The sequence below is a fragment of the Macrotis lagotis genome, chromosome 1 (genome assembly GCF_037893015.1).
Source record: "Macrotis lagotis isolate mMagLag1 chromosome 1, bilby.v1.9.chrom.fasta, whole genome shotgun sequence".
In the NCBI taxonomy this organism is placed as follows: domain Eukaryota; kingdom Metazoa; phylum Chordata; class Mammalia; order Peramelemorphia; family Peramelidae; genus Macrotis; species Macrotis lagotis.
The window spans coordinates 876,861,456-876,888,294 of NC_133658.1; the positions used below are offsets into that span (position 1 = coordinate 876,861,456).

Genomic DNA, 26,839 nt, shown 5'->3' on the forward strand with positions numbered 1-26,839 from the left:
GCACCAACCTACTTGAGAGGGATCTTAAAACAAGTGTTTTGGAGATGTCAGCTGTAGGGGATCCAGAGATAATCTAAGTCTATCTCTCAGGGTCATGGAAGTAGTAATGGAACTATCCTCAAGATAATCAACTTCATCCTAAAAAGCCTTCAAAAATTGGTCTCATTGGTCTATTTGGGAACCTTTAGAGCCCTGCCACAGCAATACTCTAAAGACCTGTGACTTCATCGGTGGGTGCTCTCTCTCCACCAATGCAGATCATGACCCCTTCACACCTGAACCGATGGTCTTCAGGAGTCTATTACAGTCATTTAAAAAAAAGAAAAGATCACCTGGTGATCAACCTTCTGGTGATGAGACTTTGTACTGGGTTGTTCCTTGGACAAGAGGCACCCAGTCCATCGCCAGGCTCAGACTTGAGGCCTTTCCTGTGTGGTGGGACTTCCCAGGGCTTGCATTCCACCGGCCCAGCCTTTGGAGAGCCCAGGGTCACCCCCAAGCCAGAATGAGGCATCGGAGGAAGGCTTTAGGAGTCAGTCCCTCTCTCAAACCCTTCACAAATTCCAAATGCTTCTGAGAAGGGCTGTCCACTTCCCTTACATCCCAGCCACCATCCTCCCCATATGCCAGGCAGGACTGAGGCTTCTCAACTTTACGCTTCGTTCTTCAGGCCCACCTGAGTCCATGTGGCTGCTAACATGGATGGCATTGAGAAAGCCCTTCACGCTCTCCAGCAGCTGATTGCGTACCCAACACCCCAAGGAGAAAGAAGAGCACGGCTTTCTCACCTGAGATGGGGTCATGCTCCGGGAAGGCAGTCCAATCTGGGAAGCACCAGGAAACTGAGGGTGCCCAAGCTGAGCCGCTGTGTGATAGCTTCGCAGATCACCATATCTGTACTCATGGTACACATCCCCAGTGGGACGAATAATCTGAACCCCGTGGGGCACACCCGCAGGCGGGGTCAGAGGGAGCCCTGCAAGCTGGCCACCACTGGAGGGAACACTAAGGAGTCGGGGCTCGCCATGGGGGGAGGGGGCCATTGCAACCTCTGATGCTTTAGGGGTTGGGGTCTCCTTCCCTGGCTGCGGGGTCTTGCTGGCTGGTGGCGTTTTCACTGCCCCTTCCGGGGTCCGGGATTGCCTTGCATCTAGGTGATGCTCGCCGACGGTGGCCACATGCGGATGTCTCATGAGCCTCACCTCCCGGGGCACGGTATAGGGGTGCATCCGGTATTCAGGTTGCATGACTAACACTTCAGGTTGCCCAGGAGCTGACCCTCTGCAGCCAGGATGGTGATAGTGCATTTCATCTTCGGGAGGATGCTGGGAGGACAGCGGGGGCAGGACAAGGGGGGTCGGCTGGGGAGTGCCAGATCGCTGCGGCCGGATCTCTATCTGGGGCTGCAGAGTGGCCCTTGGAGAGTGCAGACCCTCAGGCCGGATGCCATAGGGGATGCTAGGCAGAGGGGGGGTGTTCATTCGCACTTCCCCTTGGGACAGATGGCTGAGGGACACAGTTTGGGTGATGCTATGAGGGGGCATGATGACAGACTGCTCTGGGTGCATGCTAGATATGTACTGAGGCACAGGAATTCCTGGTGCCAGCATGACTGATGCATTATTGGATAGAACTGGAGAAGAGGTACTGCTGGGATGGCAAGCCCTTGGAAACGGAGCTGGGGAATGCCCACTTGTACGGGGAGAATGTGGCTCTTGCTTTAAGACTCCCAAATGAGAGATGGCTCGCTCTGTTGGGGTACTGGGTCCAGAGCCAACATGGTTTGCTTCTGAATGCAGCTTGCCAGAGAGGGTGGGAGGGTGATGTGCACCGAGCCCAGGGCTCAGGCTGGCCGGCTGGAGGGCCTTGGTCTCCACTTTGAGTGAGACTGGGTCAGGAGGCTTTTTGTTGGTGGAAGCTACACTCGGGGACAGTACCAACTGGCTGTGAACCAACACTGGTGGAGTGTTTGCTGCCTGTGAAAGGACCTTCCCTGGGCCAGTCTGGTTGACGGGTGTGGACACAGACAAGTGACTTGGCTCTAATTTCTCCAAGGATGGGCGCTCTTGCTTAATGGAGGCTATCACGGGAGATGTGGAATATGGTTGGGATCCTAGAACCATGGAAGAATGAGTGGGGACACTCCCATAGCCTGCGGGGGTCTGAGAACCCAATTTTGGAGTTGTCTGGGATGACACAACAGATTCTTGCTTGACCTGTGGTTTGGACATTGACTGCTGAAACTCAATGTCCATAGCACTTGCTGGGGGGATCTGACTGATCTTAGCACTGATTCGCTGAGGCCCTTCAGTCTTCTGCCCAGAGTAACTCAGGAGCACCACACCTTCTGATGTATTCACTCTAAGTCCTGGGCTTGAGCCCGTCTCTGAGGGCCGATCTTCAATCACAGACATGGATCCTGGATGGAACCGACTATTCTCATTAGTGCTTGGCCACGGTTTGTATTTGGAAGACAGTGCGTTCCCAAGGCCCGTCTGGACTGACTGGGTTTGCTTCAAGGCAGTCGCCCGAGGAGACTCTTCTGAATCAGTACTTGTAGGCATCCGGCTAATGACCGAAGTGGCTTTGGGAGCAATGACTGTAGTGACCTTTTCTTTCTCAGTAAACCCTGGGGCCTCTGCTGCAGGAAGATCAGAGGTATTTGGGATTGGAACAGCGGGTTTCTCTTCTGAAAGTGGTTTTATGGACTCTACTGGGGGGTGAGGTACCTCTTCTAGGCGAGGGGCAGTGACAGGTTCAGCAATGGCTGCTGTGACATGAGTGGAAGTGATACTTGTGGCTGAAACATATTTGGGCTCCATGAGGATCTTTCTCAAAGTGCTGGAGTTGGTATCAATGTCAGAGGCCTTTGTGTCTGGGGGAAGGGCTGGAGGTGGGGTGGATCGTGCCCGGGCCTCTTCGTGCCTCGTAATCCAGTCTGTCACCTTAGTGGTGCTTGGATGATGTGGGACCATCCCAGATGGGATGGGGGTGGGGAGCTTGGCTGAAGCTGCAGAAGGAATCGTGGGAGTGGGTGTGCTTGGAACACTGGGTGGGGTAATTGGTGCATTCTCACTAGCTGAACGTACCTTGAAACTAGCTTGACTCCCATCATCCACTGGCACTGTCTGAGGGGGGAGGTCCAGTGAGGCTGGAGCTTTAGCAGACACGTCTTCTTCAGCAGCAAGTTCGATGGAAATCATCTCATTGGCTGGATTCTTGCTTGAGTCAGCAGGGTTTGGCTCAGAGGAGACAGGAGGGGACTTTTTATTTTGCTTGTCTTCTTTTGATGTTTCTGCAGATTTTAACTTCAGTTCATTGGTGATAGGACCCTTATTCTGGGCTTGCTCAGATTCAAGAGCAGTCATCTCCACAGTATCCCCTTTCTTACTGGTACTTCTCTTCCGGCGAGACCGTGTGGCCTTTTGGCGCATTCTATCCTTCCGGGAAACCTCCGCATCCTGTGACACCACCTCCGGCTCCTGGGCCGAGCTGGGAGATGTGTTCCCATTCCCTTCAGGCTCCTTGGGGTCTGTTGGGTGTGCTGATGAAGCAGGGTCACTTGCAGGTGGCACTGAAGGTTCTCCAACAGTATCTGTTTCCAGGATGCCGGACACAGCTTGATCAGTTTCAGGCTCCATCTCTGCCTGAGGAGATGGCACCACAAGAGGCTCTGTAGCTATTTCAGCTTCAGAGTCTGCAGAGTAAGTTGGGGGAGCTGGGAAGCTTTCTGGCTCACCAGAAATGTCATTGATAATTGACCCAATAGCTGCTGCAAGTTCGGTCTCACTGGCCTGGTGGGCTGGCTTGTCTCCCTCCTCCTCTGGATGGACCTCTGTCACCTCAGCTGTTGGCTCTTTGTAGGCACCGAGGGAGGTCTCTGTCAGCTTTGCAATATTTTCAACAGCCTGCTCCAGCTCAATCTGCTTAGCTAACTGTGCTGCCTCTGGGGACTGCTTGGGCTCACGTATAACTTCATTTTCTGATTCATTAACGAGATTTTCTGGCTCATTCTTAAAGTGGGGTGATAGATTGTCTTCCTTGGGGGGATTTTTAATCTTTGAGGGTGGGACAGCCACTGATTCTCCATCCTCATCGGTGGATCGCAAAGCTCCTTTTACTTCATCAACATTGAGACGAATTTCTACATTCTTCAGACACAAAGATGCTTTGTCCACCAAGGGCTTAGTATTTCGAGATCTTCCTCGCTTATATTTAGAACTTTTTTCTGGGACTTGTTTCTTTTCCACAGTCTCAACTGAGGGAGATTCTGATGGATTTTTGTCTGAATCTACTTCTCTTTTGTCCCGCTTCTGCTCATTTCCTCCTGTCTCTGTCTCTTCTCTGTCAGACTTGGGTTTTGTATTGCTATCATTAACATTGGGTTCTTGGTCACCCATCTCATTCGTTTCTTCAGGTGGGTCAGCTGCAACATCAACTTTCTGCTCACTTTTCCCCTTTTTTCCCTGTAGTCCAGTGGGAGTTGTTGACTTCTGAGATCTAGGTGATCGCCAGCCTTCAGCAAGCTTGAGGGGTTCCACTGTGTCTTTAGGTTCTGCCTCCTCTGCATCCTGTTCAGCTTTGACAGGTGATGCATCTTCCTCAGCCCTCCGGCGGGTTTTAGGAGGTCTACCCCTCCTGGGAGTAGCAGCAAGTGATCCCATTTCCTGAGCTTCCCGCTCCCGTTTTCTAGTTGATCTTGGTTGATCTACTGGATCTTTAACAGGAGAGGGTTCTTCCTTATCCCCTGGGTTGGCATAAACAGACCTCACATTTCTTCTCCGAGTTCGGCTAAGTGGCAAACTTGGCTCAATGTTTTCAGTCTCTACAGCAGAACTGGGTGATTTAGCAGCATTTCTTGAAATCTTCTCTGCCTCTATCTTTAACTCAATGAGTTTCTGTGTTTCCCCCCGAGGGGAACTAGACCGTTTGAGTTTTTCCCGATCAATTCTCTCACTCTTTCTCGTGACCGGCTTCTCTGGGACACTAACTACAGTTGGCTGTACTGGTGTCTTAGAACGTTTGCTTTTGTTGGACTTTTTATCTTTTGCAACAACTGGTGGTTCCACTTCCAAGTCATTATCAGAACCTGGAGGTTGAACCTCAGGAAGGACCTCAACTTTCTGATTTGTATCACAATTAGTCTTAGCAGCAGGGACAGGTTTTTCCTCTTTCACTTCACTAGGCTCCTCAGGCTTCTGAACTGGTTTGGAAAGTGGTGAGATTAGTGGGGTACTTTCAGGTTCTGGTTCTATACTAATATCTACCTGAGAAGAAAACGAGGCTCCAGGGGTTGGAGGCTTGGTATCTAAATAAGAAGGATGCTCAGCTGACAAGTTTTCTTGTGAAACCAAAGGAACAGGAACAATTTCTTTGTTGGATTCCGATACTGAGGGCAAGTCAATTTTTTCTGGATGCTCTGTAGTAACAGTAACATGTTCAGGAACACATTTTGGTTCTCCTGTTAGAGAAACCAGTTCTATTGTCTTTTCTTCTTTTCCTGAAGGCACCTCTACTGTTTTCTCCTTTTCCAATGACAAAGGGCCTGATTCTTGGGAAACAGTGGAGCTAGGAGGTGGTCCAACTGCAGAAGGTGATTTCAGTTCTGGCTCTTTATGCTCAGAAACAGATTCCAGTGTCTCAGGTCGGTTTTCTTTATCTTCTTGCTTCTCGAACTCTTTGGGCTTTTGGTCTTTTTCTTTCTCTTTCTGTTGCATTCTTGTTAGTTCAATAAATCTGCTGTGGAACAAAACTACTGGTTCTTGAATCAAATCAGATGTGCTATTTGCCCCATCAGATGACATCTGCCTCCCATATACCCTATTGGAGAGGAGATCAAGTTCTTCATCCTTCCTTTCTAGATGCTGCAATCGTTTGGAATCTTGCTCAAAGATGGAGCTGTGCAAAAACCGAGAAGCAAATAATTCTTGCCTTTCCTGCTCTTCTTCTTTGTGATCATCTTTTTTATCATCTAGCTTCCCTTCTGAATCAGTCCTAATTTTTTTCTTTTTCATGTACCAGGATGGGATAGGTCTTGGTGCAGAGTCAACCTTTTCCTTATCTTTGTTGTTTCGAAAACTAGCAAACCTAGAGTCCCAATCTAAAAAAGACCAATTTTCTTCCCTAGAAGAAGAGAGAGATTTGGCTCTTTCAAGCAAAGCTTTAGTGTCTGGAGTAATTGTTTTATCCAGTGCAAAAGAATAAAATTTGTTCCTTTCTAAAGAACCAGACAACCTTTCATCTCTCTCACGTACTTTGTCTTCTCTCTCTCTTAATAAAAAAGACAATCGGGAGTTCTCTAATAATGATGAAACTTTGGGAGAATGGGATTTTGGTTCACCATCTTCATCTGAATCAGAAGGGACCTCCCCAGGTTCCAAATCTCTATGTAAAGACCGTTTTCGAAGGCTCTCCCTCTTAATTACGCTGCTTGGAAAACTAACATCAACTCTGTTGGGCTCTACTTTCATTTGAGATTCCCACCGATTTGATTCATCTTCAGAATTCAAGCCTGAGACCTTTATTTTGGCCATGTCCGCCATCTGTTCCTTCTTGCTGGAATCATAAGGATTAAATTTTAGGGACTCCTCCCTGACGGTCATATTGGAATATGCCAGACCCTTTTCATCTATTTTGGGAGACTCTTTGGTTTCCTTTACTGGTATTACCTTAGGGGAATCTACAGTCTCATCCTCCTCATGAAAAGGAAAATGACGGATACTAGGTGAACAAGCAGTCCTTTCAGCATCTTCACTGATTTGACGGGAACTTCTGTAATTTCTCTCTCTTTTAGTGCCAATTTCAAAATCAAAATGATCTACCTTTTTCTTTTTGCTTGGAGGAGAGTCATCTGTGACATCCTGAGGGGGTTTGCCCACTTCGTGAACAAGGCTGCGTCTTTCATATTCATCCACCTCTTTCTTAGGACTGCCAAACTTCTCAGACTTGGCTATTTCCAGCTCCATCTGCTGTTTTCTGCGACTTTGCTCCATTTGTTTTCGGTAACTTTGTGTGTGATCAATATCAATGCCAATTTTTTCTTCATTATCTGATGGCTGTGGTTTCTCTTGGCCAGGTTTGTGTTCGGTCATTTCTTCAGAAATGCCACTCAAGTTTTTCTTAGTTTCTTCTTTTTCTGTTCCTTGATCATCTAACGGTTGAGATTGTTTGTGCTGTGGTTTTATAAGGTTAAATTTTTTGGATTGAATTTCTTGACTTTCTACTGGTTCTTCAACTGTCTCTCCGACTCTAGAGTGTAGATCTAAGGTAGGTTTTGACATAATCCCTACAGAAATACTTGCAAGCTCTTGACACTCTTTGGGGCTGGGAGCAGAAATAAGTTTTTCCAGTTTGATTCTCTCCAGTTTTTTAGTTTCTCTTCTAAAAATGTCTTTCCTTATGGGCTTTTTTTCAGGCTCACTTAAAATTGTCACTTCTCTAGAAGATGTCTCAGGCTGTCGTTTAAATACTGCTTTGGCATCATCTTCCTCCAGGACACTTTTTTTGACTTCCAGTTTTTGCCTATCTGGTTTCAAAGTCACATCAGCAAAGCGCCGTTTTCGAGCCTCCAGCTTATCCTGATCCACAGCACTCACACCTTCAGTTGTTGGGTCCTTTAAGTGCTTCTTGGGCTTTGGCTTTCCCTCTTTATCAGTCACTTCTGGGTGGCTTGCCTGGACCTTTTCTTTGGGTACCTTGGACCTGATAAGGTCAAGTTTACTCTGATCACCAGACTTTGCCGCATCAGCTTGAAAGAGCTGGAATCTCTGGTCTAGAAAAGGAGCCTTAGCAGAGTCATTATCAAGCTTAGTTCTCAACTTTTCTAAAAAAGGTTGTTCAATGACCTTCCCTTCTTTTTCTTTCACTCGAGTTAAGACCACGCAGGGCATCAGGTCTAGTCGGTTTTTGGCTGTCCCTTCTTTATCACCTTTTTCTTTGCTTTGTTTATTATTACTCTTCAGTTTTTCAGGGCTGGGATCTCTCTCATTTTCTTGATCTGTTTCTGAAGACTGAGAACCAGGAGAGTGAATTTTGGTTTTTCTTCTTTGCTGAAAAGTAGGCTGCTTGTCTTTTTCTGCCCTTTCAGGCTTTTCCTTCCTCACTGGACGTTTCTCTTTCTCAACTCTTTCTGGATCGAAGGTACGTTCTTTGTCAGTACGTTCTTTGTCGGGCTTTTCAATCTTTGTATAACGATCGATGCGAGTTTTTTCAAATTTATCGTACCTTGGAGGAGAAACTGAGCTGCAGCTCCCACTCCGATCTGATGACCTGCTGTAAACCCTCCGTTCAGAATCACTTTGATGTCTCTCTGACTGAGGAGATGGAACTACAGGGCTTGGGGCCCGCCGAGAATGGGCTGGACTCTGACTACGTTCAATCGGCCTCCTTTCGTGGTCTCTGTCTCGGTCAGATTCAAATCGTTCTCGCTCTCTTTCCCGCTCTCTCTGCCTGTAACTGTATTCTCTTATATCTTGTTCATAAGGATCATTTCGGTAATCCCTGTATTCTCGGGGGTCATCATAATATCGTGGCTCATAGTAGTCTCCTTGATAGGGATCCCAATCAGGATAAAATTCTCTCCCTCGGGCTGGATATTCCCTCCGAGGATCTTCAGAATACGACCCTGGAGTTCGAACGGACTCATAATATGTACGATCAGTGGTATATTCATAGGACCCTCGTCTTTCATCTCTGTCCAAAAAAACAAAAACAAAAACAAAACATGGGTTGGAAGGGGAAGGAAAGGAGGAAAGAAAGAACATTAGTTCTTTCCCTCATTGATGAAACATTATAAAACCTCATCTTTAAAAGGTGCTGATGTTTTTCTCTGCACATGGAACACAATTCAACTTTTCCTACAATTAGGGCTTTTTTTTCATTTCAAGACTCTTCTGTTAAAAAAAATATTCAGTGGTTCTCTATCACCTAGTGATCAAAATCCAAATTCCTTGACCTGAAATTCATAGCATATTGTAATCCCTTGACTAAAACAATCCCTTCTAAAGAGTCTGAAAAATTGCTCCTAAATGAAGGTGCCACTACCACACCTGCACCCAAGGCTATATTCCTATTTCTGGAATGCTTCTCAGTCACCACTCTGGTCAAACCTTCACCTCTATTTTACGGTCGCCTCTTTCTAGATTCCTCCTCTCACTGCCCCTAAATGATAAGAAGGGCCTTTTTTGGAGCCTACCCAATAGTCTCAAATCTCCAAGTACTATAGCCACCTGTTACTGTCTCATCCCTCTTTAGTTTAATGGGGGTAAGAGCTATGGGGAAACTAAACCACCAAACAGAGTGAAGTCATAAATGACAATCCTCTTTCAAGGGGCTGAGATGGTAATGCTAATCAATCAAATGGCATATTTGAATTGTGCTACCTTGGTGATCATCTTTTTTGATACAGATTCCCACAGTCAAATGGAGCTTTGATTTCATCCAGGTATATGTACCCTACTGTGACACAGTGACACAGTTCATAAACAATGCATACCTGTTCATCCTGCTGGATTCCTAAACATATGGGTTCTAAGCTAATTTGCTGGGATGTGGGGAAGCAATCTTCCCAAAATTCTCCTGACATGGCAGGGATGCTGAGGGACCACATGAGCACTGTCTGCTCTTATCTTTTGTAATTATCTATGTTCCTATCAATTTTCAGAGTCTCAAATCTCCAACTACTGGGGATGTCCTATGAAATATTATTAACTGGAAGTCATCTTAAACTCATCATCTTCAAAGTTTAACTATCTTCCTCCTCACTTCCTATGAAATATTACCAACTGGAAATCCAGTAGTCATCTTAAACTCAACATCTTCAAAGTTTAACTCATTATCTTCCTCCCCACTTCCTCCCCTCCTTCCTAGCCAATTGCTATCAAAGATATATCTTGTCCTTTCTACTTTTCTACACCCCCTTCTCTCCTCTGACACTGCTACTACTCTGATACAGACCCTTATCACATGGACTGGACTGTAACAACAGCTTTCTGCTTGATATCCATGCCTCAAGCTTCCCTTCAATCTAGTCTGTCCTACATTCAGCTAAAAAAGTGACCTTTTTAAAGTGCACATCCAATCATGTCTCTCACCCTCATATAAACTCTAGTGGCTTTCCATTTACTCCAGGATCAAACAGAAAAGACTATTTGGGGAGTGGCTAGGTGGCTCAGTGAATAGAGCACCGGCCTTGGAGTCAGGAGTACCGGGGTTCAAATCCAACCTCAGACACTAATTACCTAGCCATGTGGCCTTGGGCAAGCCACTTAGTCCCATTGCCTTGAAAAATCTAAAAAAAAAAACAACAACAAAAAAAAAACACCTATTTGGCTTTTGAAGACTTTCACCAGCTTCCTGGTACCTTTTAGTCTTCTTCCCTTGTCCTTCCTCCACACACTCTGGGAGATCCAGCCCCACCCATCTCCCTACCCTCCTTTCCATGTCCCTGCCTGTCCTCCACACCTCAAGCTCCCTTCGCCTTCTAACTTTCTTGGATGAAATCAAGCAAGCTTTTCCTGGTTCTCAATCTTTGTGTCTTCCCTCTAAGCTTATTTCTGACTTATCCTCTATATGAAGTGTATTTGTACATAGATGTTTGCAAGCTATTTCTATTTCCCTCATTTGGTTGTGACCTCAAGGGCAGGGCCTGTGCTGCTTTTGTCCATCTATGCACTTCCAATGATGGGCACAAAGAAAGGTATTTAATGCCTGCTTGCAGATTAAATGGTTTCCATTATTTTGATTTCCTTTTCCAGTTTCTTTTCTATTTTACATGTTATATCCTGTTCCAAATTAACACGCACAGCCCCATTGCCCCTTGTGAGGCATATTTCTAATTCTTTGCAAAAACCATCTTGTGTTCAATGACTCACAGAAGTACAAGCTTCCCTGATATAAACTATTATATAATAAGGGCATTACAGAGCAGTGAAACTAAGTGGTATGTGAAGCTTATGGAGGAAAGTTATCCAAAATAGTTTGGGGAGAAGAAATAGCACCTGAGCTACACTTTATCAATGAAAATTCTGAATTCAAAGACTTTATACAAATACTACAGCAAGGGGGCGGCTAGGTGGCATAGTGGATAAAGCACTGGCCCTGGAGTCAGGAGTACCTGGGTTCAAATCTGGTCTCAGACACTTAATAATTACCTAGCTGTGTGGTCTTGGGCAAGCCACTTAACCCCATCTGCCTTGCAAAAACCTAAAAAAAAAAAAAAAAAAAAAAAAAAAAAAAATACTACAGCAGGCAGTGCTTTAACCACCTCCACCTAAATGAGTTAAAGAGTGTACCAAAAGTGAAGTCTTTATTTAAGAATAAACCATTTACATTATCTGAGGATTTAATTTTGGAAAGGATCTGGAGGACCAAAGATGCTTAATTGGTTTGCCAGAAGTCACCCAAGTCATAAGCAACAAAATTAGAATTCAAATCTGAATTCAATTTCAGACCATAGAAATTGTGGTGATGGGCTATGGCCAATGCTTCTAACACTATAGATGGAAGGGTTTTTGCAGTTGGCAATGAAGGGCCCTTCTCATATAAAAAAGATTCTGAAATTAACATTAACCCATTCTCATATCTTAAATATCTCAATGACAAGAGACATTACATTTTAAAACTATAATAAGTAGGATGCCATCATCATGTTTGGAGGCCAATGTGAACAAAAGCAAAAATGGATTCAAAACACCAAAAACAAGAGTGAAACCAAGTGACAAAAGGCATTTCTCACAACATCCAGTTTATCTGAAGATACTGGACAGATATGCCTCTTCAAAGAAGTCCAAGACTATTTTCTGAGGATCTAACTACAGACATGTTTTGAAGTCTAATGAATTGTGATCAAAATCCTTTTGGCAATACCTTAAAAAGGTCATAATTTCTGTTTGCAAATCCAATTGGCTCCTAGAGAATCTGGCAATACCAAGACAGAATGTCTGTCTAATAAACACTAAGTAATGGGGGGGGGGGGGGGGGGGGGGAGAGTGCTAAGTACCTTACAACAATCCAAATATCAATAGGAATGACTTGTGAAATGATTCATAACAGGAGAAGGAATACAGGCTCTTAATGAAGTTTCAAGATCTTGAATTAGGTATAAGCACCAACCCAAGAAAGAAGGGATATGAATACTACTGATAGCTTTGTCACTTTTTTTTTTGGTTTTTGCAAGGCAAATGGGTTAAGTGGCTTGCCCAAGGCCACACAGCTAGGTAATTATTAAGTGTCTGAGACCAGATTTGAACCCAGGTACTCCTGACTCCAGGGCCAGTGCTTTATCTACTACGCCACCTAGCCGCCCCAGTTTGTCACTTTTTAAGATGCTCCCAACCTAACCTATGTTTTCAGATGTCTTCAAATATTCTTTAAGAAGAAGAAAAAGAAAGATGGACAAGGAGGAAGGGAGGAAGGAAGGAAGGAGACTGCTCTAGGGTGTTGTATTCAATCCATAACATCCTAGATGATTCTGGAGTGATTTTTCAGGCACCCAAAATGAGATGTTTGCACTTTCTTCCCCTTAAATGATCCAGGGCCCATCTCAGACACACAATGTTCAGGTCCACTTCTTAGCCTTTAAATCAGACTTCAGCAGCCTGGGGTCCCATTGGTTAGGCTGAAGCCCCATGAGCCCTTGCTTTGCCACTAACAGGGACAATAATCACCTATAGGCCATTCTCACCTCTGTGAACCTATATTACTTATTAAAACATAAGATAAAATATTTTAACTAGGAACCTCAAAAGGTTACTGAAAGAAAAATGTTTTGTAAATTGTCATATTATTTAAGTAAAGTTATTGTTTATTATTAATTAGGCTCTATTGTCATCCAAGAAATATTAAAGAATGGGGGGGTGAGTAAGCTCACTACAAATGGATGAAATAAAAAAAAATTTTTTTTAAATGGATGAAATCCAAGCCAATGAAAAATTAAATAGTCAATAGAAATTTCTTACAGTAGCTCAGAATATATGTCACATAATTTAAGAATAACCAATGCAACAATGTTGGTTAGGTCATTTCATATCACAACTAAAAAAAGAAAAGACAAACTTGCCAGGCCCCCTATGGATTTGTAGGAAAGGGGAGGCTCAAAGTGTTATTCAGTTTTTTGGTTTTTTGAAAAAGGAAATCCTCCCTTAAAATTTCAGACAATTAAAATAAAACATCACAGAATTCAAGTTATAATTAAGGTTTTTCCATGAAATCTGTAAAGCATCTGTTTTCACGAAATCCATAAAGCATTTGATACATGCCTTCTTTCTGATAACATTTCATAAAAATCTCTGATATCTTGACCCGATTTCTCCATGGAATGATAAAACGCCAATTGACTTTCACGGTTTGCAAAGTCCACCTAAAATACAAAAGAAAAAAAATCAGATGCTGTAAAAGTTTCTAGTGATATAAAACATTATCAAATCCATAAATTCTAACCTGTTTTATGGATTATATAACATTAAATCCTGAAAAATAACCAGGGGGGTGGGGGTGGGGATCTGGATAAATTGAAATCTCTTCTGTAAAACAAAGTCCTGCCCTCAGCATAAATACTTAAAAAGCATCCCCATTCAAATCACAAACAAACTACATCACTCTAGAAGATTAGGGTCATCATAGGCACAGAAAGTATTTTATACCAAGATTCCAGTCTTTCCCCTTTGATGAAAAATTTCAACTAAATTCATTCACTCCATTCCAATTGTATAAATGTTTGCTGGAGTCTTATAGCTAAAGTTCCTCACCACTGTGCCTTCTTGTTACCAGGGAATAGCCATGAAAGAAGGCACCCCAAGGCATAACCCAGAAAGACACTTTTCCTTAAATTAAACAACCAGCTAAGAAAATACATCAACTCCTTCAAAACCACCATAAACACCAAGGCTTTAGACAAATACACCAAATAAAAGAATCATACTTGAAGTGGTTACCCATCCTTTAGGAGAGAAGGAAAAAAAAGAAGAGAAGAGTATCATTCAAGAAGGCTGGACTGACATTCCATGTTCCTGGATTTCTACTTCCTGCATACTTGCTCAACAGCTAACAATGGCTACTAAAACCCATCACCACCAAGCATCCAGGACCTTTGATCAGACAAATGAGAGGATCCCAGAGAAGGCTTGCTGGCTAATACCCTAAAATCCTCTAAAAGCCGAGTATTTAAAAAAAAAAAACCCTGAGAAACCTATGGGAAACTCTGGACCTGTGATCTGGGTCCTTACTGGCAGTTTTCAAAAAATGCCAGCTATCTAGGGAGGGAGGCCGGAGGGCAGGATCTCAATACAATTTTGCTCCTTTCTTTTGAAAGGTCATTCTGCACACCTTAATTTTATTCCCACCGATTTTCCTCCCCTTGGTCTCTTTTACAGCTGCTTGTGCATATTCAATTTCATTGTAGAGAACCAGGGCCATGCCTTTTAAGCGGTCATACACCACCTGTAAAAAACAAAAAAACAAAACAAAAACCAAATAAGCGCCTCATCCACTGGACTTAAGGTCAGTCCCAACAAAATCCTAAGTCACGAGGATACCCTGGAGAAAATAGTTCTTTTTAACTCCAGAAAATTGTCAGGCTTTTCTGGTGATGCACAATGAATTGGAAGACAATCACAGGAGCAGGGACTGGTTTTAGCGTGGATTTCGTGGCTTGAGGTATATTATGCCTTTATTTTGTTTTTTCTGTATTTTACTTGATTTTTCTTGGAGACTGAGTTACTCATATGCTTTGTATAGGCTTTCTGGTTGTTTTTTAAATAACAATTCTAAAAATTCTAAAGGGGAGAAAAAAGGTAATAGGAAGACTGAGTCAAAGAACAAAATTCCAGTCATTTCTGCTTACAGGCAAAGGTGACCAGTATCTCAGAGCAGCTTGAGTTGTCATTCACGCTGTTGGCCCTGATGAAATGATGTTCAGACAACAAAAACTACATTAAAGTAATGTTCGAGTTATATGTCACACCCACACAAGATGAGCAATTCACTTAGGGTTAAACCTTTTTACATACTAGTTAAGGTTTCCAATTGTGTTTGCAGGTGTGTTACACAACTATAATACTTTAGACGAGCCTTTTGTTGCCTGAATTTCTAAAGTCAGTCTACTTCTAAAAATGTAAATAAATCTAATTACAAAATTAATGCAAATACATATAAACACATAATTAGGCTGCCTGATTTTAAGGCAAAAATGAAATTCTAAATATCCCTAGGAAACTTTCCATGTACCTGTACTGCGCTAATAAGTGCAAATCAGTTAAAAAAAATTATCTCGGCTGGTTCAAAATATTTGTTTTTCAAAACACTAGCCTATACTATAAACTAACAGATTAAAAATGCTAGCCCCTACAGCCCAGAGAGAACTTCTATGCATAAACTATATTTAAAAAAATACACTAGACAGGGGTTGAAAGGACAGGATAAAGAAAGGAAAACAGTAAAAATTTCAAACCACACACCAAAACCTCCCACCTACCTTTACCACAGGCCCATATCGGCAGAAATGTCGTGTTAAATACTGATCCGTTATGTTTGTAGAAAGCCCATCTAACCACACGCAGTTTGTAGGCATGCTCTTTCCAAAACCCAGCTGAATATAAAAGGCAAAATTTCTGTTAGTAAAATTTACAATCATTCAAAGTCACAGAATTCTTCTATAGGGATCTGATCCTACCAATTAACTCTTCAAGTGAGAGTAAATCAAGTCAAAAAAAAAACAAAAAAGTTAAAATACTGCTTAACTATGTATAACACTACCTCATAATGTACTGATTTCAATTTCACAAGCTAACAGAAGTCATAGCACAGAAAGAACACACATTTCTTTACCTTGAGCCGATTATTTCCAAGATATTCGCCATCCATTTTCTTAATAGCTTTACAGACGCTTGTAATATCACAATATTGAAGGAATGCATATTGAGGAACTCCATTCACTTTCTTAATGTCAATATCCTGAAAAAGCCAATCAATAATACTCAATGATATTCCAGCAAGGACATAGATAAACTAGACTGCATGGAGTTGCTTCCTGAAATATTCAAAATACCTTAGGCAAGCATTTCTTAATTAAAATGTTTATCTCAATGCAACTTTAAATTAATGGACTAGACACTTAAACCATAACACTATTTTTAATAAGTCCAGATTTATCCCAATCTTCCCCCTCCTCAATAAAGTGCTCATGAATACTCAATACTCAAAAGATATCAACTGAATGCTGCCAATCTAAGAAAAGCTCAGATTGACTACCATCCAGTAAGACAGGGGTCATTTGCAACAATAACCAAGAGTCAGCTTTTCAAGTAAATCACTATATAGAGAACAGAAGTAGTCCAGACCTAGTTCACAGTGGAAATTGCATTCCTAAGATATTGCAAGTCAATGCAGATTCATGGCAATGGGTGAAGAGGTACAATAATTATAACACCAGAGCCTCCTTAAGTCTTTTTATGATTTAGACTCATCTTCCACTTCAAATCAACTGGATATAAATTTTCTTCATCCAATAATGAAATTTTTATTAGATATCATGAGTTTTCAAAAGCACTTCTAAACTGTCCAATTAAAAATAACTACTGAAATTTAAGTAAATAAGGTTGTTTTATCCATGGAAGAACTGAATTCTATTATAAATGTGCCTAGCAAACCCTTTTGCTAGGTAAAACTTTACATCCATGTATACTGTGGCCAGAACAATGCAGAGTTATGAATTACTCACAGATGTCTCCAGACTCCTTGAAATAAGTCAAAAACGGGGGCAACAAAGCAGGGAGATAACTACTATGTACTGTGATATACACCCTTTCAGGATGCTTCTAACTGATTTAGAATCAGCAGTTTGCCTTATCAAGGAATGGAGACGATTCTCTGCTGCAACCAGTGCTCCAGTTTTGGGGGGTTTTTTTTGGGGGGGGGGGAAGCCAGATATATGAAATTACACTGAATAAAATAACAACATGCTCCAAGTGGAAGACAGACATGTCAGTAAAATTTACAATCATATACCAATACTGAGAAAAAAAACCATTCAAGGCAGAGAGCTCTTCCAAGGCAAGTCAACTTGTGGATAAAGACAATGGTAAATGGAAACCAATATTCACCATTATGTGGAATGCAAGACCACAGAATAATGGATTAAATAGAAAACAATGACTAATATATATTCTAAAGTCTAAAGACTAATTGGGAAGGACTTGGCAACTAAATTCTACTTGCCTATAAGTCAATGCTGCTATTACTGATAAGCTGGCCTTTTTGCTCAAGACAGGATGAGGATTAAAACGTCTAAGGTAAGATTTAGTATGTATCTGTATCAATATACTCAGATGTGCCCATTCTGCTAAGAATGAATTTTTTTTTAATGGCATAATAATCATTCTTATTTTTAGGATAAGATGCATACTGTGATTTCAAATAATCCCAGAAGATAGCCAAAATCTATGATCCTTTCCAACTCTCAAATCTTCTGGGTTGTGAAGTGATAGCCACATTCATCAAGTAGAAATGAACTGATATCATTTTAAGACACAAGTATATTCCACTTATGCAAAAATTTTAATATACAGAAAAAAAATTTAACCTTTTAAACAGAGTAGGAAGGCAGCTATTGTACTGGTCCATTTCCCCAAGTACCAACACCTCTCCCCTTTCCTTTATCTCTTCTTCCATTCCCTTTCTTACACCCGATCCCTATAAAACAAGGTAAGGAGCAGCAACATTCTAGTCATATGCAGTGAATAAGATTTTGTTTACTGAACACATACGACCGCCCCCACAAGATACTATGTTACATATTCATTCAGTGGGAAAATATTTACTTCCAAATAATATTCCATATAAAACATATGCAAACAGAAAAGAGGCCTTGGGTGACTATCCTCCAAAATATAAATAAGAGCCTAAACTCCCTAGAGCACCTAGGACCCATTCCTCTGCTGCCACAACTCTAGAACAAGACTAGACAAAAGCACCATGTCCTCCTCTTTTGTTTTTTTAACATAGAAATAAGCACAGCTGACTCTGAGACCCGCATGACCATAATCATCCAATAGTTTAACGACAGGCAGCTTTACAGAGGGAACTACAAAGCCCTTTGATACTTATATCAAAGAGCAGCTTCCCAGGTCAGAACAAGTCATCATGACAAACATTAACATGGAATTTGAACTTCTAGCATTGGTCATTCATATCCAAATCAACCCACAGGCCAATCTGCACAAAGCCTTTTCCTGAAGCAACAGAAGTCAAGTCTCTCCTCCAGATCTTACTGACCTTCCAACCCCAAAGGACAAAAACCACAATGAAAACATTACCGAATGTGTCTTATGAGTCATTTTGGAAAGAGCAACTCAGCTGAATTAACTAGTGAAATCCACAAAGAGAAGGGAGATGCTAAATCAAATTAATTGGATCCCTCAAAAAGTTACATTGTGCATGATCTTTGACAGAGGTTGAAAACATTTTGTATCCTAGAAGTAACATACCACAATTTCTCCAAAGCGCTGGAAGATATTGCGAAGGTCATGGTAGGTGGTGGTCTTTTCTAGGTTGCCAATGAAAAGAGTCCGTGTTGCTTTGGGGTGGAATTCATCTATCCTCTCATCCAAGGGACGAAATTCATTCTCACTTTCTGTTTCTAGAGGGGAGACATGGGGAGAAGGGAAAAGGAGGAAAAAGGCTTTTTTAAAATAAAAGCATAATAATTGTAAACAGTACATTTAGTTTTTAGGGTGAATTTATACCAAGAAAACTAGTCATCTAATAAATGACAGATTTATCCAGCAGACAAAAAAACACTCTATACACATGCACAAATGTGCAGCATATGAACTGAGTAGATACATGTGTAGATACACACACGTTTTATACACACTCAAATTTTATATATACAGTCTTGGCTTCCACTTAACTCTTCTGTAACTCCTAAGGTAATCACTGTCAAAAGATACCTTATATAAAGGTACCTAGATGAACTTCTAATCTTCTAAATCAGAAATGAATCTGCTTGATGAACTTGGGTAAAAGATAAATCAATCAACAAATATCCTGGTTGCTTTTAAACCCCAAATAGTGATCATTTACTTTCAATCTTAGGCTCCCAGGCTGCTGAGTAGACCCTCTGGCAAAGGGTTCAGGATGCAAAGCAAATCTAAAGAATACTCAAGAACTGAAATCAGCTAAAAGCTGTTTTTAGGTTAATTCTTAATTCAACAAAAGATCTCAACTAACACCCTTGGTGAGTACTGCCATATCAATTAACCTAATGATCCAATACCATGAATGCAGAAATTTGTCAAATAAAGAAATTATTCTTTAATGTCACGTGGTTGAAAAATCTTTGCTTGAGGACACTGGTGTTTAACAGAAGGTCTTTGTGAGGTGCAACGTGATGGGGAAGAGAGGACATACAGTCTTCCCTGGTTCAATTTCCAATTCAGCCACTAACAACCTGGCTCAGGAAAGGGTTCTTCTTATATCTATCTATATACATGGGGAACACTGCTTTCATACAACACTAGGTGGATCCACAGCTGCATTACCTTTACATCTAACTTTTGACTATTCATATAAACGAACAGTATTAAAAAATTTTTAGCATTATTGCTCACGTCAATGAATATTAACTGATTTTAAAGGAAAAGCCTGATAAAGCCTTGACTTTCAAAGGCTCTCAAAAATCCAGGATAAACACATTGCTCGAGCCTAACAGAATCTCTTCCTTCCATTCTAAAAACTGGTATTAAAGACAAAAATGAAAATTTCTACTTGGTGGCACTCAGCAATTTTCAATGGAAAAAATATAATTGAAATATTCAGAAATTGTACTCTATGTAAACTCCATTTCATAGCCTTGACCTGGAACTGTGAGGCCTGAGGAGCACAGAGTCTTCCACTAGAGGAGTCAGAAAGCTAGCTAGCAAAAATGTCTCCTTTTCCCTCTTCATAAATCAACCAACTAACCAAACTCTGCCCACTGAAGACCGAGGAGAACTTAACAGGTCATATGCTGGGCAGACCAAAACTTATGACCACAGCTTCTCAAACCCCTAGGACAGTCCTATTATATAATGTTGAGGGAACAACAAGTCCTCTGAGATAATTAATAAAAATCAAAGCTTTCCTCATTCTAAAGCCCTGGTAGCATCATCAAATGATTCAGAAATCAGTCCTATCATTTGGCAACAAAGGAGAAAATGTAACATCTAGCTACTTCCAAGTCACTGCCCAGAAATAACCTCAAAGTTAAGATGATTTGTCCTGGAAAAGTATCTCCAAATTAAAATGACTGAGGTCAAATATGACTCTCACAAAAGGAAAATATTAAAAGGGCTGCACTGTCTTTTCTTAACAGGAAAAAAAAACCAAGCCCAATATTTAATGAACCATAAATGATAAGTAACACTACACAATGTAAAATTCTTAAATGTGTATGTTGCTTTGAGATGTCAAATTCATTTTTTTTAAATTTATCTTAGAAATCCTCTCAGGGCAGGGGAAAAGCATCTTCCCCCAGAATGATGGAAATAGCCTAAGACCCCCTGGGAGAGTAATTATGCCTAAAGCCAGGAGCTGAAGAAGTAAACTCTAGGAAAGGGGGAAGAGGGATAACCAAGTCTCTGAACCAGAAAGACCTGAGGAATAAGAAATATCATAGCCATCTAAGGCTATAATGTAGTCTTGAAAATTGGAGTACATAGGGCGAAAGAAAAATCAGATAGTCTGTGTAATGCCATGCTGTGTCCACCACCCTTGTGAGTAGCCTTTTGAGGAGGTACCACTACTACCAAAGAGTCTTGATCAGGTCTAGATTCCTGCTTCATTATATTGGGATTTATAGTGAAAGAACTAAGTTCAAATGATGCCCTAAGACCTCTTCCTGTCTTCACATGTCAAATGCCTTCGTTCATTGGGTTACAGCCAATGAAACCCTCAAAATCAAAATATTGCTCTCTCATTGCGAGTCCATCCAGGTTATGAAAGTTGATCTACCTTCTGCTAGATTTTTGCATATTGGAAAGAGCCTGTCCAACACACTCTCCCTTCAGGTCGATGATCCTTTTTGCATGCTGCCTGCTCCCAGGAGATCATCACACATTGACCGTCTCGATCAACTCTAGACCTTTGAACAAATGGCTCTTTCTTCTCTTAGCAAGCCACTAGCCTGGGACTTTGGATCCTTAACCATCACAGCCTTCTTCCCCTGGGTCCCAGAGGCAGAATCCAGAGGTTTTTCCCCACAATAAGCTCCTAACTGAACACAAGTGCGTCCACCACTGCCAGCTCTTGCACAACACCCTTGGAGCATGTCGGTAAGGAAAGGGGAGCGCTGTGCGCGGTTAGGAGTAACACCCCTTCCCTGAGTAAGCTCACATGTCATTCACACTGAGGTCAATAGTGTCTACTTTTCTTACCTGGCCCTACCCACGCTGTCACTTCAATCTGCACGCCAAAGAAGAGTTTTCCTTTTGACGCATTCTGTGCTTTTTCCTGGTCCTCTTGCTGGCGAAAGAATACCAGGCCATACCGTTCTTCCGAGGCCCCATGGATCTGCACCGAAGTCACTTTCCCATACTTCTTAAACTCATGGAAAAGGCCATCTTTAAGGCTTGTGTCTAAATCCCCACCCCAACAGAAACCAGAGTCATTTCTCTTTCTATTGTAACTGAGTAACTCAAAAAGCAAGGAGTCAGCGCGGGCCTCCCCTCTCTCCCTCTCTCTGTGTGTGAGTGCGGGGATTCACATTAGACATGACGTGCGCTGGCTCTGTTGGCTCCCTCCAAGCTAGCGTCCCCTCAGCTACTGTGCTGACTCGCTTCTTAGTCCTAAGCCTGTAGGATGCGCAGCCGGTTAAGGGGCTGAAGTTTTCCTAAAGCCACAACTCACCACAGTTCCCACTCAAATATACCAAGTGCCCTAGAGTGAGTCTCAGTTTCTCAGTTTGTGAAATGGAACAGTTCACATTTCTGTGACAATTTAAAGTTTGCAAAGCACTTTCCTCACAACAAAACTGAAAAATAGGTAATACACGTATTCTCCCCATTTTTTAGATGAGAAAGCTGAGGCTAAAAAACGACAAGCTTGGGATTGCTTACTTATAGTAACTAAACATCTGAGCTGGGATGCAGACCAAGATATGCTTCTGATACCAACTCAAATTACTATGGGAAGGGGGAACTGCTTCTGATAGCTTCATTTCTAGGTGGATCATTCTACAATTATAATTGCAGCAATTTAGAAACCAAGAGGAGATTTGAAGCAGTGCCAGGTAAGATGAATTTGCATTTTCCTTGACACGTTAAATGTTGCCTTCACTGCAAAGTATCAAATTCAATAGTGTTCATTTTCTCCTGCTCCCCCCAGGTGGGGGACGGGGGACGGGGCGGGGGGGGGGGGGTGCATGAGAGTTACCTGTGGAGCGCACAGGGAGATTCTGAACCTTGATCCCAAAACTTTTGCGAGGTTCTTCCTTCTCCAAAGATGGAGGCAGCTGAGAAGTGGGTGCTGGCACCGCCGTGGACTGAACTGACCGTGCAGGAGACTCATCACTTGAACTACTGCTGGAGTCGCTGCTGGGAGAGGATGGAGACAAGACTGTCAGCCAAGGGCCTCTATCAATGCCCCACAAGCACCTTTTTATATCATTTGAACAGCATTCACCACCCTCACATACCATGGCCAGATCAAACCTACTTGCTCCCCACCCCCACCCCAATTTGTTAACTCTAAAAATAAAAGCAAAAGAATATTCCACAATTACAATATTGAGGATACCAAGCAAATAAGCTCAGGGAACAAAATGAGCCCTTCTGAATTGAGAATTCCACTCCCCTCTCCTTAGTTCGCATTGGGCCTGAATAAATAGGTCAGTATTTTCTTCATCACAGGGAGCCCACTCTCTGGGTTTAAGAGGTTTTCTTCATGAGGTCCTATAGTTAACAATGGTGGCCACATAATGGTCAGCCCTCGAAAACCAAATGGATCGTTTCAGATGTCACAATTCACTTATATTGCAAATCACAAGTGATATCAGAGTAGTCCGCAGAGGGGTGCCTCAGAATTTTTTTCCCCCTTTAAAGTTTATTTTAATTTCAAAAAATGACCAAGGAATCTGAATAAGAGGAGTTTAGACTCCTTTTTCCCCTGTAGAAAGAGACTACCCAAATGAAAGGGAAAATTATCCTAATTGCATCTCCTTCAAACTGTGAAATAGAACATGCTATTAATAACATAATAATCACAATTATTACATATAAAATCCACCAAAGTTTTTGCTAATTGTTTTCAACTAGAAATTAAATGTGTATGAAAATCTGTAACCCAGACAAACAAATCTGAGACCCCAAGCCAGGTCATCCTCAGCGGTGGGGAGGGGGGGAAGAGATGTCTGGGTAAACAGAGCATCACATAGCACAGCTACTCTGCTTCTTAAAGCTGTCAAGATTTAAAAATAGCTCAAATTTATAGAGACTGTGAAGGCAGTGGGACATATCAGAAGTAAGAGTGGACTTAGAGGCAGAGGCCTGGGTTTGATTCCCTCCTCCCCCCGTAGACCTTAGGCAAGTCATGTCTTTCCTCAGTATCTTCCCTCATCTTTAAAATGAAGAGGTTGGGTAACTATAATTTGGTCAAGTTCCCAGAGCATCTTCCCCTCACAAAGACTCTGAGAGGAGGCTCTAGAAATACTTTTCTTATTTTATAAATGGGGAAACAGGTTCAGAAATATGAAGAGCAAGAAGGATGCTCTAATACAATGAAAGAAATGGTGGTAACTTCAAAGTTGGGACAGAGCGTTTTAGTATTATACACCAAGACTGGAGAGGGGTTTGGTTAGCCTCTGCAATAGGAGTCAATCAGCCCAAAGAACCTAGATTCAAGTCCAGAAGACCACCAGAGAAGCAGAGAGTCCTTACTCAGCCACTTAGACTCCCAGAGTCTAAGGAGTAGGAGGTTGGGGGGAGGTGCTTGGGTACTCAATTTCCCCTTCTAACACAGCTGGCTAGTATTGTGGTGGTCTTGGAGAATCCCTAATAAAAGCTGTTAGTTGCTCTCAGAAGAGAAATACAATGTTTTGCATGGGGCAATGCTAAAATGAGAAATTCATAAAACTAATCCCCACCTTGCATTTTCAGTAAATAGTAGCCACAGAAAGACTTAACAAGGAAGAAATACCTGCTATTCCATGAACACCAGACAGTGCAAGAGTTTCTGTAATCAGACTAAAAATGAGAAGAGGATCTACAATGTAAAGGACGGTGTGACTTAGGTTACTGAGAATGTATGAGGGGTTCCCTCTTCTTATGGGGACTTGACACAAAACACAACTCCATAGCAATCTATGGGGAATACATGAGCAAAAATTTAAGTAAATAGTGAAGTAAAAGAATATTGTACTATTTGATAGTAAAAATACGGAACAATGGAATAAAAAAGACAAACACTCAATCCAAGCTTGGGATTAATTAAGATGATAATGAAGTTTACATTTTCATAATACTTAAAAGCATTTGACTCCATCAACTCTGAAGTAGATAGAACTGATCCCCATTTTAGAGGGAAGTTAAGGAGTTACCTCCCCTCTCTGGGGCTCTGCTGGTTTTTCTTTTTGTAAGGCTTGTACCAGAAGATCTCAGATTTCTCCCCTTCCAGCTCTAAAATGCTGCCAACAATCTAGAAGAAGGATGTGCCATAAAGTACATCAGAGTAACTGCAATTCCATTGATGAGTCCTTTTGCAAAGCAGAATGAGAACAGAACTTTGTTTAGCCCAACTTAAAGTAGAAACTGTGAAGATGACACACAAAGATGGGATCCATGCATTATAATTTGGAATGAGAAGTGACTAAATAATGTAAACCATTGAGGTAGTACATTACAAGGCATGCACATCCTCTCTCCTATCACAAAGATGTCAGAGATAAAGGGCATACATATATAAAAATATTTTCAGAAGGACATTTTATTGTATTAAAGAATAGGAAACTTACTGAATACTGATCAAACTGGGGAATGGCTGAATAAAATTACAATATGTGAATGTAACGGATGGTGAGAGAAAGCTGGAAAGGCTTGAATGAATTGATGAAGAGTGAAGCAAGTAGAACCAAGAGACCAATTTTAAAATGAGTACCATAATGTAAAGGGAAAATTTTCTGAAATAACTAAAAGCTCTGATCAAAATAGTGACCAAATCAAGACTTAATTTTACCACACCATTCAACTCTTGATACCTAAGAGAAGCTATTGATTTTTCTGCTTTTCTCTATATACTGAAATGTGTCCATATCTGTAATTTTAAAAATGCATTTTGGGGCAGCTAAATGGTACAATGGATAGAGCACTGGCCCTGGAGTCAAGAGGGTCTGAGTTCAAATTCAGCCTCATAAACTTAATACTAAGCCATGTTGACCTTTGGCAAGTCACTTAACCCCATGGCTTTACCAAAAAATGCATTTTTTTAAATGAAAAGTCAAAAATGCACTAAAATAAGGAAGTCATCAATAGTGCAAAAAGAGCCAATTGCTTCTCTAAATATCAACTTACAATGTTCATTATACTGCAAAGCATGGACAATTACATTATACTAGAAGATCCCTCTTCCTCCCACTTCCCAGTTCTTACACTAAAAAAAAAAAAAAAAAAAAAAACACGAGGCAGCTAGGTGGCACAGTGGATAGAGCACTGACCCTGGAATCAGGAGTACCTGAGTTCAAATCCGGGCCTCAGACACTAAGTAATTACCTAGCTGTGTGGCTTTGGGCAAGCCACTTAACCCCCACTGCCTTGCAAAAACCTAAAAGAAAAAGAAAAAAAGAAAAAGAAAAACACCGATTTTTTACTTCTACCAACTTTGGGGTCTATTAGTTGGAGGGAAACCCAAAACTTTAATAGTTACCTTTATGTACAAAATTTCTTCATGATTATAGCATTTTATTAGTGGACCACCACAGATCATTATGAAAAAATTAAATGAAAATTTCCCCCAATACTTGATAACAGAAGTTGCTTCTTTCAATCTTATCTGAAAAATTATGAGGAAATACTAGATAATTTGCGATAAGGGGCAGAAACCATGAGGTTTGATTTTTTCTAACATAGGATGCTATTTTTAAAATGGTCCTCTAGTCCACAGGTTCATCTGGAAAAAGATCCAGGGAATTTTATAGACTGCAAGTTTAATGCACTTCAATGGTAAATCTTATAGCCAAAGAAGTTCACATAATCTTCCATTCTAATCATAAAGAGAGGTAGTGTCCATAACTAGGAAGTGGAGAGAACTGTTATATTCTGCCACAGACCAGAACATCTCAGGATACATTAAGTTCTGGGTGCCACAATTTAGGAAAGAAGTTGATAAGCCAGAAACCAGGAAAGGACAACCAGGCAGGTATAAAATGCTGTTTATAGGAGCTGGTCATATTAGGCCTGAGAATTCTAGAGGGAACAGGATAGCAATTGTCTGGAAAAGAAATGAAGACTTCTCTCTGGTCCCCACAAGGCAGAACTAGTAACAATGGGGTATAAGAGTAAAGTAACCAACCATTGGAGTTCCCCAAAATGGGAGTGATGGGCTGCCTTAGAATACCAGATCTTCTGGCAAAGGCAGAATTGAATAGCTACAGAAAAGACCTAGAGGGGTGGCTAGGTGGCAGAGAGGATAGAGCACTGGTCCTGGAGTCAGGAGTACCAGAAAAGACTAGTGAAACAGTTGTCTAGAAATTTCTATTCTGGCAAAGGTTATATTTGATGACTGTTTTTTTAGATCTGTTTTCCACACAGATTCTGAGATCCTATGCAGTACTTATGCTCTTTCTAAGATAGGGGTAAAATGAAGCTTAAAACCAGAC

General features: G+C 41.5%; 1 protein-coding gene across 4 annotated transcripts in view; it reads right to left on the reverse strand.

Annotated features, from left to right (window-relative positions):
- SPEN (spen family transcriptional repressor) overlaps positions 1-26,839 on the reverse strand; it is a 104,863-nt gene that overhangs the window by 3,105 nt on the left and 74,919 nt on the right. Inside the window, exons 1-8 of one of the 4 annotated variants that reach the window (XM_074218352.1) lie at positions 22,405-23,914; positions 21,408-21,608; positions 18,480-18,631; positions 15,823-15,948; positions 15,470-15,583; positions 14,323-14,436; positions 13,257-13,357; positions 789-8,691 (exon numbers count right to left, since the gene is read on the reverse strand). In XM_074218352.1, coding sequence (XP_074074453.1) covers positions 789-8,691; positions 13,257-13,357; positions 14,323-14,436; positions 15,470-15,583; positions 15,823-15,948; positions 18,480-18,631; positions 21,408-21,608; positions 22,405-22,669 — 8,976 coding nt within the window. In that variant the 5' untranslated portion in view covers positions 22,670-23,914. Of the gene's footprint in view, positions 1-788; positions 8,692-13,256; positions 13,358-14,322; positions 14,437-15,469; positions 15,584-15,822; positions 15,949-18,479; positions 18,632-21,407; positions 21,609-22,404; positions 23,915-26,839 lie in introns of those variants that run through there. The other 3 variants (XM_074218354.1, XM_074218353.1, XM_074218355.1) reach the window with 3 other exon arrangements.